The sequence below is a fragment of the Corticium candelabrum genome, chromosome 19 (genome assembly GCF_963422355.1).
Source record: "Corticium candelabrum chromosome 19, ooCorCand1.1, whole genome shotgun sequence".
Lineage (NCBI taxonomy): Eukaryota > Metazoa > Porifera > Homoscleromorpha > Homosclerophorida > Plakinidae > Corticium > Corticium candelabrum.
The window spans coordinates 282,786-300,092 of record NC_085103.1 but is presented as its reverse complement, the minus strand read 5'-3'; the positions used below and the strand labels follow the sequence as shown (position 1 = coordinate 300,092).

The window sequence follows — 17,307 nt, the reverse complement described above, 5'->3', positions numbered from 1 at the left end:
TCCAGCACGCGGCTAGTGTGATGGTGTGGGAATCGATGTGTTGGCATGGTTTGGGGTCTCTGGTGAAACTGGAAGGTCGTTTGGACAGCACGGCGTACCAACAGGTTCTGGAGGAGCACATGCTTACAGACGCAGCGGCACTGATAGGAGACGACTTTGTCTTCCAGCAGGACAACGCGCCAATCTACACGTCTCGGTCAACAAGACAATGGCTACGCCAGCATGACGTCACACTGTTGGACTGGCCGCCAAAATCGCCTGATGCGAATCCAATCGAGAACTAGGACATGAACTCAAAACTGCTGCTAACCGTCGCGAACCGAGAACTGCAGCTGGGCTCTGGAATGCTCTACAAGAGGCATGGCAGCAGAGTCCAACCGCGCGTGTCCGGAACTTGGCAGAAAGTGTTCCGCGACATTTGGACGCAATCAGGAGGGCGAGAGGCGGGAACACTCGGTACTGAGGAACTGGTGAAGAGCTTCAATTTTCCTTCGCGTTATTAAAACCGGCTTTTTAAAAAGCCACTAAACAAAATCAGAGAGAGTCTAACTTACGACGCTTACGCAGTCATGACGTCATACACTTTTAGGTTTCGTTTTCCGCAATGCGAAACGTAAAGAAAACAATTTAGGGTCTACAGTATTCTCACGAATTCTAACAATCAACGCGGTATCTATTAAGTTCTTAACAATATTGATAGTTGGTAAATTGTGACCTAATTATTGTGTTACTACATACCCACAGCGGGGTGTCCCTATAATTTTGTCCATGTCTGTATGTATGTCTGTCTCAGAAATACAGACTCTGCAACTAAATAGTCTTGCAGCTCACATTCATCATTGCTCTCTAGCTATAGCAATGCATTTCATATTTAATTACGGTTTGGTCTGTCTGTCTGTTTGTCTGTCTGCCCGCCTCTGCCTGTTTGTGGCACCAACAATTCTACCATACAGAATATTGACAGTGATCACACGTACAAGCAAACATAATCTTGTGTGTGTGTGTGTGTGTGTGTGTGTGTGTGTGTGTGTGTGTGTGTGAGAGAGAGAGAGAGAGAGAGAGAGAGAAAGTGAGTGGTTAATACGTCAATCACAGAAACTCACCCTGTAGACTTCAACAAACAAATCAAACCATTCACGATTGTAACACGTCCAATAGAATTTTCAGACCGTCTATACGTATTTTTTGAAACTCTAGCTGTCATGGAAGTAAACATGCAAACTTTCTAGTAGTTTAGATTACGTATGTAAGCCTGGTATAGGTAGTTGCCGTTGTGCGATCATGATCAAGACAATTGAATGTACAGTCTAGGTATGCACTCATGATCAGTTTCCTTGTAACGACAGTAGTATGGTATTTACTGACATAGTACCAACAGTGCTAGATGCAGCGCAGTGTAGACTGTAGTAAAGGATTGTAGTAAGGGACGTGTGAATAGTTGACGGTAGGTGGCATTCAGTTAATAAAGGTGTTTCTTGGTTGTCCAGTACACACAATTCCTAAAATACAGTGCTAGATGCAGCACAGTGTAGTAAGGATTGATCATACTGTAGTATGGGATGTGTGAATAGGTGACTGTAGGTGGCATTCAACTCCTGAAGGTGTTTCTTGGTTGTCAAGTACACACAATCCCTGGCTACAATGCAAAAGGATGGGGCGACGGAAGTTCATAAAGCTTTTGCGTCGCCGTTTGCTCACATAAACGAATCGTTCTTAGACTCATCTGTAGTCAAAAACGGAAACGATTTTTTAGGGTAGGTCCTATCATGAAACGTGGTCGCGGGAGGAGAAATTTGAGAGTTGTGTGTACACACATTTATTTATATATATATATATATATATATATATATATATATATATATATATATATATATGCATATGCCAAGAGCTCGATGGAGAGCCATATAGGACCACGCCTCTTTCAGTTGTGCGACCTGGGTTAGAAGCCTCGCTACGCTTGGCAACAATTATTGGATCGGTGACAGGTGATAATAGGGTATTGCAGTGTACACATCAACAGAATGTCCCAGGCTTACTACTGCTTCATGAACACTAAAGGAGTTGCATTAGTATGGTGCTGCATGACCACCAGACAGGTGGTCGAATTTCAGCACTTTTCAGGGTGTCTATAGTACACTCAATTTAGTGTTCCTATGGTTGCATGATTCGAGCACTCTGTAGTGTGCTCTGGATACACTTTAATTAATTTTAGCAGTGTACTACTACTGAGAAAACGGGTGTATTTGAAAATCAAACTCTATCATGCAAGATAAATAATTAAGCAAGGGTACTGTACGCAACGTATTCAAAACAATTACATTAACTAAACACATATTTCATTCTATAATTTAACTACTGCAATGTAGTGTACTCTCAGCCGAAGCCAAGAGTATGTCTTTGTTGATAGGTGTTCTTCTTGTTCTGCAGCCTCTGAGACACATGATGGATGCGCGTAATAAGGCAAAGCCAATGCTACATCTTAACCAGTTGATAGAACTACTGCTACTACTACAGTATGGCGCGCCATGTGTGTCAAAAGTCGTTTCGTCGGCTCATTGATGTCGAATCGTCGGCACATTGATGTCGATTCGTCGACTCATTGATGTGGACGTCGTCTCATTGATGTCGACGTCGGCTCATTGATGTCGAATCGTCGGCTCATTGATGTCGACTATGGCGTGCCGTTCTGCCAAAACAAGTGCATAGCGACTATTGCTCAATAGAGTCATCGTCGCAAGTGCATAGTGATGTTTGGTTCTAGAGTTACATCGTATAGCAAGTGCATAGTGATGTTCGGTTCTAGAGTTATATTGTATAGCAAGTGCATACTGATGTTTGGTTCTAGAGTTACATCGTATAGCAAGTGCATAGTGATGTTCGGTTCTAGAGTTATATTGTATAGCAAGTGCATACTGATGTTTGGTTCTAGAGTTACATCGTATAGCAAGTGCATAGTGATGTTCGGTTCTAGAGTTATATTGTATAGCAAGTGCATACTGATGTTTGGTTCTAGAGTTACATCGTATAGCAAGTGCATAGTGATGTTCGGTTCTAGAGTTACATCGTATAGCAAGTGCATAGTGATGTTCGGTTCTAGAGTTACATCGTATAGCAAGTGCATAGCGATTTTCGGTTCTAGAGTTACATCGTAGCAACTGCATAGTGACGTTTGGTTCTAGAGTACATTGCAAGTGCTTAGTGGGTTTTAGTAGCAACTTAATTAATTAAGTTAAGTGCATAGTGACCAGAGTTATATCATAGCAAGTGTCTAGCTAATTAGGCGGGCTCTGCATGTAGGAGTACGTCTCTAAGCGAAGTTTGAAACGATCGTTAGCGATTGATCGAACTACTAGGTGGTGCCTTCTAGTCATTGTCATTATGTAGCAGAGGCGTAACTAGGCATGAGGCAACCGAGGCAGTTGCCTCGGTAAAAAAAAAGGGTGTGGCGTTGCAAAAATTTTGCTGCATGTAGGTTAGGAGCAGAAGATATGACATTCTGCACTAACAAAATCTGCTATCGTGTTCTTTTCAAATTTGACCGCGTGCGTAAACTCTCTGATACTCAACTTTAGCGCACGTTCTTGGCACGTGAAGCACTTGCAAGACACGTGGCTCGAGAAACCTACAGCTGACTGCCAAGTAAGATGGAGCCACCATCTAAGAGAAAGAAAAAGAAGCAACTATCTCTTTTGCAATGTCTTGGGTAAGAAAGTTGTTCTGCAGAAGTATGGGGTCCCCTTTGGGGTACGTGACTTGTTCTTCTCATCAGGACATCTTCCGGTGATTTAAGCGATCTGCCTGAAACTGTACATTCTGCGTCCCCGTTTGAGACTGTAGTGAATTCTGCAGAAGGTATAGTACCAATGCTAAATGTGATCCTAGTAGACGCGAATTACTGAGCGATATCGAACAATGTGTTATCGTCATAGATGCTAAGAATATGTAATAAGGTTCATATAATATTATACATATTCTACTGAAACAGGTGGTAATACCGTAGCGCTTGTAAACACTTTCTTTGTAGATACTGCTCATGACAAAGAAGTGTCAGTGAATGATCCGATCTACTACGTAGGCAGAGTCGTTTCCGACGTTGACAAGATATGCCTGCTGCAAAATAAATGGTGTCCACCCACCGGTTGTAAATTTCAGAGCACGGGCGGCCGTCGTTACAATCCAGAGTGGGAGAGTCAATACAGATGGCTGAGATATTCTCCTAGTACTGACGCCTGCTTTTGTTGCTACTGTGTGCTGTTTGGTGATGAGTCACTGTCTGCTACTGCTTTCAAGACAACTGGCTTTTGTGACTGGAAGAACGCAGTTGGAGTAAAGCGTGGTGTACTGCTTTGTCATGAGAAAAGTGAAATTCACAAGAATGCTTGCATAAAAGCATTATCTTTCAAGAATGTGGTCGAAGGAAAGAAAAATGATATTTGTACCAGCAGATCTAAAGAATATGAAGAGAGAGTCAAACGTAATCGAGCAATTATTCTAGCTGTAATAGATGTCGTTATTGCTCTCGGTCAGCGAAATGTTCCCTTTCGGGGTCACAGTTGGGACAAAGTTCTGAGAAAAGAATCCAGTAACTTTGAATACTTCCTCCATTGGCAGTCTCAGTTCAATCCTACTCTGAAAAGTCATCTAGAGCACGGAAAGAAGAACGCCTGTTACAAGAGCCCGAAAATACAAAATGAGCTGATAGAGTTAGCCGGTGTTGAGGTGAGAGACAAAATACTGGAAGATGCTCATGCCGCTAAATGGTTTTCGTTGATGGCGGATGAGTGCACAGATACAGCTAACGTAGAGCAGATGTCAGTCTGTATCAGGTTTGTTGACGACTCTGTACCCGGTCAGGTTCAAGTGAGAGAAGAGTTCTTAGGATTCGTCAAATTGGATTGTGCAGATGCTCTGTCTATTTTCAATGCTATTGTCAATTTTATGAAAGAGTGCAATTTGGATATTCGTTATCTTCGTGGCCAGGGCTACGACGGTGCTGCAGTTATGTCAGGAAAAGTTTCCGGTGTCTCTGCTCGAATTCTTCAGTTACAACCAAAGGCTATATACCAGCATTGTCGGTCACATAGACTGAATTTGGTTATTGCATCTTCTTGTAGGCAAGTCCCTTTAATTCAGGACTTGTTTAACTCGTTAGGAACACTGACGTGGTTTCTAGGAGGCAGTCCAAAAAGAAAAGTTATCCTTTGTAGGCATTTGATAGCAGGAGACATAGCTGAATTGATTACAGCAGAAGACAAGGAAGAAGAAGAACCAGAAGAAGAACTAGAAGAAAACTTAGAACAGGAGGAAACTTCGAAACTAAGTGATACGCTTATTTGTAAATCGTCATCAAGGCAAGTCCCAGTACTGTGTGAGACAAGGTGGTCGGCTCGATTGGCAACACTGTCCAGTGTCTTGGCCAAATACAAAGCCATATACCTTGCACTGCAAGATATTGTTGCAGAGAGCTCTGGCACTGATTCGAGGGCGAAAGCTTCATCTTACCTCAGACTTTTACAGTCCTCTAGTTTTATTGTTTGCTTGGTCGTTAGTCAGTACATTCTGAGCTTTTGTGATCCTCTGACGAAGTCTTTGCAATCTCCAAACTGTGACGTTCTGAAGGCTTATCAAACAGCCAAGCTGCTTCGCACAACGATTTCTGCGCAACGACGTGAAGACAAGTTTAAAGAATTATGGGAAAGAGTTCAAACAGTTGCAGGCGAGGTGGATGCCCAAATTGATAAACCTAGAACCGCAATAAGAAGCACCTACAGAAGCAATGCTGGCATGCAGACTGCGGAACAGGACAGCGCTGTGGCATACTTCAGAAGAAACGTGTACTACCCTTTCATTGATCACGCTGTGACAGAGCTCAACAATCGCTTCCCTGATACATCTGAATCAATGCTCATTGGGTATAGACTTCTTCCTAGCAGTGTTAGCAGTATAACAAGATCTGAGGTGAATTCAATTAAGCTCTTCTATGGTCCAGACTTACCAAATGGAGCTACATTCGAGCCTGAAGTAGAAGTTTGGAAAACCAAATGTTTTCAACTTCCTGAGAAAGACAGGAGAGTAACATTAACGGATGCCGCAAAGATGGCAGACAGTCAATATTTCCCCAATATTCATGAGATTTTCAAACTTATTCTAACATCTCCTGTTGGTTCCGTGCCGTGCGAAAGATCGTTTTCGGCTCTCCGGAGATTGAAGGAGTGGTCGAGATCAACAATGACGCAAGAAAGACTGTGTGGCTTAGCTCTTTTATATATTCATAGAGACGTGGCTGTAAGCAGAGAGAATGTCTTACAAAGATTTGATTGTACAGGACACCGCCGATTGGGGCAATTGTCGTTATAGAGGCTCCATGTTCACTTTGATTAATTAATTAAAGTATATATGTAGTAGACTACTAGTAGTTTGAGGCTAAATATATTGCCTTATTGATATAAAACTTGCCTCGGTAAAATTTTAATGCTAGTTACGCCCCTGTGTAGTATAGTCATAGTATAGTCATAGTACCAGTATTGTCATTAGCTAAAGAACGACGTACGTGCGGTCTGGTCTCTAATAAGAATATGTAGCTAATGTACGTCTGTCGTGCTGGGAGAATGCTTGTCAGAGAAAAGAATTTTTTCTGACTCAATGCTGTTTGATTAATTGCTAGATAGTGTAGACACAAACTTTAGCTAAAATTTTAGGGCACAACATGACGTACGACATAATAATTAGATCTATAGTAGTATCGCCTACTGTAGCTTTCTGATCTAATTTTATCAACACAGCGGTAGAGCGTGGATACCCGGAAAATGTTTTAACAGGCGTTGTTTAGTATTAATAACATTAATCCGACGGGAAAGGGTCTGGCTACGCGAGACTAGTAGCTATTATGTAATACAGTTATGTCATGCCGTCGGACAATATGATTTCGATTTCTCAACGGCAATGTGATTAAATGTCTAATTAATTAATTAAATTTATTACTCTTAAGAGTGCGCATTTAGATACGATAAATTAATTAGCGCATCTCTATACATCTTAATAGTGATATATTAGCACGGAATTGTACAAGGAAACAGCTTATCTTTTAACTTCTATTTATACAAACCCTTAGCCAACAAATACGCTCTCTATAGGTTGAGCGTCTCTGCATGGCTAGTACACTAAAACGTTTTCTCAGAAAAGTTTCTAATCCTAGCTATACTTTGCTGAACTCAATAATAAACGAAATCGTCGAAATACTATACTAATAATCTCTATACTATACTAATAATCTCCAAACGACAGCTGCACGGCATGATATGCTGGACATGAAACAGCTCCTGTAACGACAACACCACCAACAGCAACAAGTTAGTAACAACTCCTCAAACCACCCCAAATCCTGTGGCCTGCATGTTGAGAACCGTATCTAAGTTGGTTCTGACCTGCTCTTCATTCACGCACTGTCCAGGCAATTCTAAGATCATGGAACACGTTGAGGCATTCGGATATACTGATCTAATAGTCGAAATCTTGATCTTTTCTGGAGAATGGAAACCCATAACTGGCACGCTTGCACTTCCAGTGCAAAACTGAAAAAGATCGGAAAGTTTCTTGCTGCCTATATATATACAGTGTACAAACAGTGCAAACAACTGTGGTGTGTGTGCGTGTGCGTGTGTGCGTGTGTGTGTGTGTGTGTGTGTGTGTGTGTGTGTGTGTGTGTGTGTGTGTGTGTGTGTGTGTGTGTGTGTGTGTGTGTGTGTGTGTGTGTGTGTGTGTGTGTGTGTGTGTGTGTGTGTGTTTCTTAGGAAGGATAGGCATGGTTCTTTGTGCTTCTAAACCTTGTAACAATTAATGTACGTGTTCGCACCTGCTTCCTGAACGTACTGAATAAACGAAGTTTTGAGATCGGCTGGAACAGTGGGCTGAAAAGTACACAGCTCTAGAACGATTCAGAGATCAATGGCTTCAAATCTGTATCGGTAAAAAGGGAACGCATTGATTCCGGATTTGCTTTTGCAAGTTCAAGTACTGGACCCAGTCCCAGTGTCAGTTGGTCAATTTCGGCTTTTCGAGATAGTATTACATCATGCAGCATTATCTTTAGCATAGCATCCGCTTTGTTAGTTGATGTTAGCCGATGAGTGTAACCAGCAATCGCTAGTGGTTCAGAAAGACTACTGGCTACATTGTGAAACTCATGATTGCCATCTTCCAGTTTACTGATCTGCAAGAAAGAAGAACTTGTTGCAAGTTGAAGAAACATGAAATCATCTCAACTACACGTCTAACCGTTTTTAGAGTTTCAGCTACCAATGAGTCTGACAGATCGTCCGGACTAATGGTGTCCATAGCTTTCTCCAAAGACGAAGTCACAAGATACGAATAGATAGGTGGCGCAAGGCAAGGAAATCCTGGGCCACCTTGCAAAGCAGATGCAGCAATAATTTGGCCATAAACTTTGAATAAGCTGCCAACCAGTGCATCAAGGTTGTGCATCGGAGATATCTACCCAGTCGTCCCTTAAACAACCTATACTGGGACGTAGGAGAAAGTATCCTTTGTAACAGCAAGGAGAAGAATTCCCGTCGCGGTCCTCCTCCATCAACTGCAGGCTCTCCTTCAAACCTAACATTCAGTGGCCTGTCATAATGGCATTGTCCTGACTTGAAGAACGCGATGACATCAGCTAGCAAATCAGTTCTGATCATGCTTAACCTCATTCTTGCCATCCTCGAACGAGGGGCAATTGAACCTAGAACTTCCGCTAGAGTTGTTTTGCAGTCTTGTTGTCTAGCCTGTACGTGCAGTAAAAAGCAACATTATGCAACGAACACTACACTAAACATTTTAAAGTCCGTCCACTGACTTCTCCCCCGGAAGCTTGTGTGGTTCTTGCGTGGGCAGATACTCCCAGCGTTTATCCAATGAGCGATTAGTTATTAGCATATGAGGTGGGTTTGTCTTTCAATTGAAGGCTGTCTATTGGTTAGAGTAGGCTACGTAAACAATTTGCGTAACAAGGTTGTCGGAAGTTCATCTGCAATGCACACTCAAAGAGCGGCATCACCATGAGCTAAAATGAAGTGTTTAGCGTGTTTCTAGGACCTTGCTGTCAAAGTTATTCAGGATTTACTGAGGGAGAAGTCAGTGTGGACGGACATAGAATCCAATAAAAGGTATACTGTAGTTTGCCAGTGAATGTCATCATCATCATCATCATGATCATGGTCATCATCATATGATGTCAAGTTAATGACGCTATACGTCAAGTTAATGTTGGCTATACGTCAATAACACTATCATTAACGTCGATTTAAACATCAACACTAAATGACTATGCAGATGACAATGCCCACGACAGTAATGAGCTCTAGATGTGAACATCAACAACAATCAAGAACCGTTCACAAAACAACAGTACTAGCAACATATTCTGCAACTCATTTTGCATACAAATATTATGAGTAGTTTACCTCAATCAAATTATCCAATACAGCCTGTACAGTCATTTCAGTGCTCATTTCGTATGAGTCCAACGCTCTTTGCAGAAACTCTGTAGAATGATCCGGGAAAATGGATTTGAGTTGTGAAATTGGCGCCTTACAACTTTCATCTAAAGTTATTAACAATATACAGACACATTACATTTAGATTCATAATACAAGTCAAGACAATCATGTTTCACCTCTGCTACTTCCTGAGCCAGGAACACTTCTGCTACTTCTTGAGCCAGAAACACGGGTACGGCTGGAAAATGCGTTTCGACAAGTCTGTTCAGCGCTGTTATTCTGCAATTCATTACCAGAATTATAACCCAACATTTGAGCAGCTGGTCTACACTCAGATATGACCATGTTCCTTCAGTTGTAGCCACACACTGTTCTACGTTAGCTAGTTGAGATTTAATTAATTTGAGTTGAGCAAATACAGATCAGTTCAGTTGACTTCAACTAGAGTTCAGAAAGCGTTGACGATGGACGTGCATGTCTGTTTACTTGGTGAGATGTGCGACGTCATGCAAATGAGAAATGTGACCTGCTATAGAGCACCACGCCCACCCTTGTATACGGTACCGGTACCGTGTACTACATCTAGAGTGTGCTCGTGAAGCGCGCGGTCTACTACTTAATTAATTGTAGTAGGCTGACGGTTTCGTAGTAGGTTGACGGTTTCGATGTTTTAATTGTGTCTCGATTTTTCCTAGACAACAAAAGTCGTTCTGTATAGAGCGACGCCCCTGTTATCGGACACCATCAATCATTGGACAGCCGTGCAAGAAGTAAACGAAGTAAGACTGAGCTTTCTTAGAGCCCACAGTAAGAAGGATTAGTAAAGACTGTGATTCCAAACGCGGGACTTCGAAAGGCTTGAATCGGTTATGCTAGGACGGTAAACGTGATCCTTCTCTGCTACCTCGTTCATCGGACACCACCATCATTCACCGGATACAACCTCCCCATGAAAACACAAAGGCAATTCTGCAGCTTCGCACCTGAGATAGGTTTATAGGTGACTAGCTAACACAACAACACTATCACTGTCTCCGTTTGCTACTCTCCAGAAGAGATAGCGCACGCTCATTGAGTCGAGGTAACGCCCCTTTCGTCGGACAGTCGTTTTGTCTTTGCAGCAGCAGTCTGCAGGTAATAATGTCATGAGAGGGAGAGTTGGAAGGAAATATCGTACGGCCCCCAATTCGTTTGACCTTTTATTTGACTCAGCAACGGTTATTAGCGGAAACTGCAGTTTCGCTGCTGAATGTTCTCTGCTGACAAGCTCACTCTGTTGGCATCTACTAGCCCTCCGGTGCTGTCTAGTCTTACCAGCGTAAGAATTTGAACTCCTGAGTGTCTTGCAGCACAACTGCACAGGCTTGATGCACGGGATGTAGCAGACGATTCACGTCATCGATGTTCGAGCTTTGCGGTGAGCACATTCTCCCAACTCGCACAGGAACAGCCCGTGCTTTCCTTTCAAGGCCCCTAAATTGTTACTTGGGTCTGAATACGACGTTTGCAGGTGTTTCTATCTCAGTTTGATATCTACCTTTGCCTGACCTTGCACCGTCACGAAGTGCAGCACGCCATCGTTGGTACAACCAGCTGTACCGAATGCAGGAACTTTGTTTATTATCAGAGCAGCTAGAACCTTCACCCCTGCTTTTCCTAGGTAAAGTTGAATTAGGTAGCGTCAGGTCCTTGTCAACGCGCGCTACGCAGCGATCGACTTTCTTTGCAGAGGGTATAAAAGAGAGTTTTAGCACTTCAATCCTGCCCTCTCATCGGTTTCGGTTGTCGTCTTTTTTGTTGAACGGCTAGTTCGTTCAAGCGACAGTTTTTACACGTCCTAGTGGGGGCGTGGTTGTAGGAGAAATGACTCAGAATTGCCATCAAGCACTCTAGGCAAGTGTTCTGCGTTCTGCGGCGTTTCAGATAGCTGAATTTAATCAACTGCAGTTATTTGAAACTTAGAGCTGTTGCTGAGAAGGTAGGAAGGCAAGAAAATGGGTGTTCGACGATTGGGGCCGTTACCACGGGCGTTTGACCGACTGTAACTCATACAGATCTTGGCTGACATGCAGGGTAACAATATGATTTGTAGGTAAAGAGTTGTTGATTAGCAATATATAAGTAACTAGGCTGAACGATGCGTGTGTGCAATTCAGACGCTACTGTCCGGTGAACGACGCGTTTGTCCGATGAACGGGGTATGCATGGCTCCGCACTGTTTTGAATTTCACTTAAGCAGAGAAGAGGTACAATGCTCTCTTTTGGTGTGCTCAATTACAACTTGGATACTTACATTTATGATGTGGTAGCGACTGCGTTCAAAAACGAATAACTGAGAACTCGTGTCCGGAATATGATGGTGTCCGAGAAACGGGGCCGCGCTCTACGTCGTCACCACAGCTGCCACTCGGCGATCCGCTAGTGGGGAGCCTATCTAAATACCTAAATATTCGTAGCATTTCTCCTCCAACCGGTTCATTTACGGTAAAGGTAGCGTGTTGTGTACAATGCACGTACCTACACAGCTAGGGACCGCGTTATTCACTGGCACAACGTTGTGTGTCAGAGCGGAGTTGTCAAGAGCTGCCAACGTGGTTTGGAACGTGACGGAAAGTAAAGAAGCAAAAACAAACACTTGCTTCTATGTTGGAAATGTAATCTCCTGAGACACGCATACCAATGGCAGCCCCGCTGATACACCCCGCTGAGACACCCCGCTGAGACCCCGTTGCGTCTATTCTCTGTTCGCGTTCACTGTGTATTTACAAAAATCGCTATAACTTCTGTGTCCTTCGTCAGCAAGCGACGATCTTGGCATCACTCAAATGCGCAAGAGCCTGGATTTCTTCTAGACGCTGAACATAGCATGTAAATAAGACACAGCCAGGAGGATAAGGTTTTTGCATATCAAAGATCATTAGTCTATTAGAAAGTTATGGTTACGATATGACTACAGATAAGTGATCACGTAAGCAGATGCAAGTCAATTACTTCATTACTATTAATTACTGTAGTGCAAAGCTTTAGGCGTTCAGCAACGCTTGGTCGTGTTCGTCTGGGCTTGGCTGGTCAATGTAACATTACAATCAACTTCCATCACTTCGTAGTCGTCATCTATCTTATTTGTGATGCTATAGCTCTCCATGATGTCTTTCCTGCGTCCCATTTTTTTTCTAGAAATTTTCTTCTTTTTTCTACGTGTTTTGCAGGTATTGTAAGTCACAGTAAAACACGTCTGTGTTAGTGGCTGTGTTCACACTAGGGTTTAGAACTGGGTTTACTACTGCTCAGCATAATCAATTAGAATACATCAGGTCTGTTTACGACAGGAATGTGGGTTAGAGCAGGGCTAGCCTAGCCCTTTCGAAGTGTAGGTTTGTAGCACCCTAGCTTCGTCTGCGCCAATCAGTGTCCAGTATTCGCTTACAATAAATGACATATCCCACTTCCGCTACATATTGACCAGTCAATAAATCGGGCCGTATAACTGCCTGGGTCTACCGGTTTATCAAGATGTGAATTGTTTGTGAACATAACAACTAGGCTACTGAAACATATCTGTCAGCCAGAACAAACAATACGTGGGTCTACGGATGCGTACGGAAATCATAATGAGTTCTTTCATGCGTGTAGCAAGTGCAGACCTGAGCAAACTAAACTGAGAGTCGTTCTTCTGGAAAAAATTAATCGTGGTTAGGCGTCCAGCTATAGAAAGATACTCGCGCGCAGAGAACGCTGTAAACCAGCTACACGGCAGAAGGTGGATACGGCTTTCCATCTTGCCTCCGAACTTCATGCACAAACCTTGCAAGCCAGTAGTTCATTTCTTTGTTGTTCGTAACATGCAGATCATGCACGTACCGCCCGAGCGCTCCCTCTTCAGTTGGCTGCTTGTTTCTCCATTTCTTCCATGCGTTGAACACTCTAACAGCGCACATGCGGTAGCTTTTGTGGGATTAGGGAGAACACACAAATTAAGAAACTTATGAAAACTACTGGATGAAATTGGAAACGAGATTCAGAAGACTGCTGATCAGAAACAACATCAACGTCTAGCAGTTTACTAGCTTCCAAAAAATCAATAACTGGCAATTCTGCTGTTTCAATGCCCAAGTCGATTTCAGAACATTTTGCTACACAACAGATTTGAACTTCCGCGCCTAGAGGATATCGACGCCTCAGTTGGGTGCTACAAGCCGGTTATAGACCGTCTGGCAAGTGTATAAACGAATACACTCCGCTGCGTCCAGCTCGTTAGCACTCGTGGGCGGAGCGGGGTGTATTTCGTTTATACACTCGCCAGCGGCCTATAACCTATGCTTGTAGCACCCTAGCTTCGTCTTCGCCAATCAGTGTTCAGTATTCGCTTACAATAAGTGACATATCCCACTTCCGCTACACATTGACCGGTCAATAAATCGGGCCGTCTAACTGCCTGGGGCTACTGGTTTATCAAGATGTGAATTGTTTGTGCAAGGATATCAACGCCTCAGCTGGGTGCTACAAGTCGGTTATAGACCTTCTGGCAAGTGTATAAACGAATACATCCGCTGCGTCCAGCTCGTTAGCACTCGGGCTTCGCCTTCGTGCCAACTCGTGGGCGGAGCGGGGTGTATTTCGTTTATACACTCGCCAGCGGTCTATAACCTATACTTAGCGCTTGTCAATACATTCCAGTTTATTCAAATTGCGTATCACAGCAATGGATCAAATAAGACTGCTCTACTTTGTGTTGGTCTGGCAGTCTTTTCTTGAGCAAATCGAATCCGCAGCACGACTTGCGGAATTCTGTAGTGAAAGACGTTGTAGCATCCGTAGATTCAGGCAACTGCTGCTGCTCTATCATACGCATGTGGTTTTGATCTACACCTAGAGAAGGCACTCGAAGACAGAAAGCGGTCGGAAGACGTTTCAATTCTTGCGCTGGAATTAAATTAGGTAGCGTAGCTCGAGTACATGATACAATCAGTTCCAGAGTTGCCAACTCACACGCAACGTGCGTGAGTCGCACGCAAGTTCCTTCAGGTCACGCTCACACGCAAGGAACCCAGATCTCACGCAACTTCTAGATTGCTGAAACTAGATCCATGCCGACATGTAAAGTAAACTGTAGGTAGACACCGTAGATTACGCAAAAATCTGTAGTGTATGATAGTAACTAAGGCCGGGCAAACTTGATTCGCAGTTTAACGTCCCGCCCGCTTCATATTTTGGGAAAGCAAAATAAGTTTCATTATTCATTATATAAGACACATGACACCTCGCACGTGCCTGTCTTGTGTTGCACACGTTAGTTTTCACAATATGGCTTCCTTCGTAAGCGTGCACGTGTGCACTGCTGAGAAAACCCTAGTTTCCTGGATTGTTTTGTCGCTGTCTCCTTCAGAAACCTTTGAAGATCTGCTGACATCAGTCCAGGCCGGGCGCTTCTCTATTGTGAAGATGTCTACCGAGTTGTCGGCGGCCCTTTTGACGTCTGTCTTCGTTGGCAGCGACAAGTCGTCCTTGTCGTCAGTCCAGAAGAACCTGACAGCTGCTGATGTTATCGGTGTATTTGGCCTCTTCGTAAAGTTTATTGTTGAGCCTGCAGGCCGTCCTACCGGTGCAACAAATACGGTGCACGTGAACAACGCATTTGAGGTAATGATGCAGAGTCAGCTGACCGTCAGTACACCATGTTTGCCCAAACCTCATAGAAGAGAAAACGAAGAGAGATAAGATGTTTAATGATCTCATACGGCTTGCTGAGGAGAAAGGATTGAAATTCCTTCCTGAGTAACTAAAAGAATCCGGCAGATCCTATGTCAACACAGTGTACTCCGCCCTGTGGTGCACAGATAGTAATCATGGGACCCTTGGTCTTCAAGGTTGCAATGTTCCTGAGATGTTCAGGAAGTTTAATGGGTACAGCACCCCAGAGTTCTCCAAGCACAGGAAACGGGAGTCTCAAAATCTGAATGCAGACAAGCTTGCTGACCATACAGCATCACTGTATAATGCTCTGTTGACTTCTTGGCTGAACACTTCTGAATGGGAAAGTTCTAGACATGCAACTGAAACTCTTGCTCGTTCATTGGACTCCTATGTTTTACACCTGAGAAGTCAATGCAAGACGATGAAGCTACATCATGAATCATCTAGTTTACCTGTTGATAAACGTCTGTTCAGCTTCTAGCAACAAACAGGTCTCCATCAAATTGCCTCAAGAAGCTAAATGATACCATTTCTTCCTCATCACCATACAAGCCCAATTTATAGGTGACTATGCTCCATCTGATCGACGAGAAAAGTATCTCTATGTGCAACAATTACGTATGGGGCTTAGTAGACCTTGTGTTCTGTGCACTTACTCCATTGGTGAACGAGTAGGTAACTACCTGTTTGTATGCCCACTGCCAGAGCAAGTAACCCTTGAAGCTGCTCTGAATGACAACCAGAAACTTGTGTCAAATCTTCAAGAAGACCTGCCTGTTTATCATCGGTGAGCTCTTAAACGACAGTTGGCTTCCAAATTTGGACGAATTTTGTCGAAGACTAACTTGGCTACACTCAGAGAGTTCTACCAGGTGGCAACAGGAGGTCAGTCAGCCAATCTAACAACAGCTGATAAAGAACTTGATCAAAGGCTGAGGGAAGCTCTTGAAATGGAAGACGCTGACTTGGTTGTTGATTTACGCGAATCAAACAAACTGCACAGTAACAAGTTCTCTGTTTTCTGGGAGAAAATGAAAGTCTATCTTGATGAATCAACATCAGTACATGAACGGAGACATGGTACAGTCACCTACATGGCTAAGGCAATATCAGTAAGAGATTTGGTTCAGGAGGTAGCCAAAATGTGTCCTGGACATCTTGTGCCATGGTATGACGGCGTGGTTCACGTTGGATACAAAGACGCAGTTTAGAACACTCAACAGCACTTCGTCACGCATCTGAGCTGTACTCGATTCTTCTGAAGCAGATCGAGAACAAGAGTATTCTCTTTCTCTACACTGATGGTGGCCCTGACCACCCGCTGACTTTTTTCTCTGTCCGGCTATCATTGATTGCTCTTTTCTTGAATTTAGACCTGGATCTTCTTGTTGTCGGAAGAACGGCACCAAATCATTCTTGGAGGAATCCTGTTGAAATGATCATGAGTATAATCATTTTGGGTCTACAATGTGTAGGCATGATGTGGAGTAAAGGCAGTGAAGAGTTTGAAAAGGCAATAAAAATGCCAACAGTGTCAACGCATTGCGCGAAGCAGTTAAAGGCCGGTATGGCAATGAAATGAAATCCTCTCTTCGTCCTGCTGTGCAATTGCTGAACAGTATAACAAGTCGTCTTGAATTGCACGGAAAGCCTTTTTCTGTGTTCGAAAGTGCTGATAGCAATGAAATAGATGCTTTTTGGGAAGTACTTCACCAGGTAGACTGCACCTTGGAGAAAAGTGAGACAAGCAAATCTGTTTTGAGTAAGAAGCTCAAGTTGAAGGAGCTGTTTGATCACTGTTGTCGAACCCGTCATTACTCATTTTGCGTAAAGAAGTGTGGTTGCGATGACTGTAGGATTTGCAAGCCACTTTGCATGTACTCTGACTGATTCAGAGGAATACATTTTCTCCCCGATTCTGTAATTGGCCCTGATGATCACTACCTGCCATTTATGAATGTATTTGGCATTAAAACCGATGAGAGATAGCGCCCATCCGGGATGCACACAAAATAGTGCAAAAGTTCTGGGATACTCTCCAAGTGAGCAGCATGTTCGAAATGCCGGTGTATTGGTCCAGTGTGATGATGTAACAAGTGGCGTCTGATATTCTCCAGAA

At 43.4% G+C, this 17,307-nt stretch overlaps 2 protein-coding genes across 2 annotated transcripts; both read left to right on the top strand.

The window, feature by feature from the left end:
* The first annotated feature begins 3,559 nt into the window (after positions 1–3,559).
* On the top strand, positions 3,560–6,468 carry LOC134194838 (zinc finger MYM-type protein 1-like). The gene has a single exon (XM_062663813.1). The coding sequence runs from the start codon at positions 4,771–4,773 to the stop codon at positions 6,355–6,357; it is 1,587 nt and encodes a 528-aa protein (XP_062519797.1). The 5' UTR covers positions 3,560–4,770; the 3' UTR covers positions 6,358–6,468.
* On the top strand, positions 3,645–4,694 carry LOC134195212 (zinc finger MYM-type protein 5-like). The gene is made up of 4 exons (XM_062664211.1): positions 3,645–3,703; positions 3,770–3,852; positions 4,025–4,552; positions 4,612–4,694. The coding sequence occupies exons 1-4, from the start codon at positions 3,645–3,647 to the stop codon at positions 4,692–4,694; spliced, it is 753 nt and encodes a 250-aa protein (XP_062520195.1).
* Positions 6,469–17,307: the final 10,839 nt, after the last annotated feature.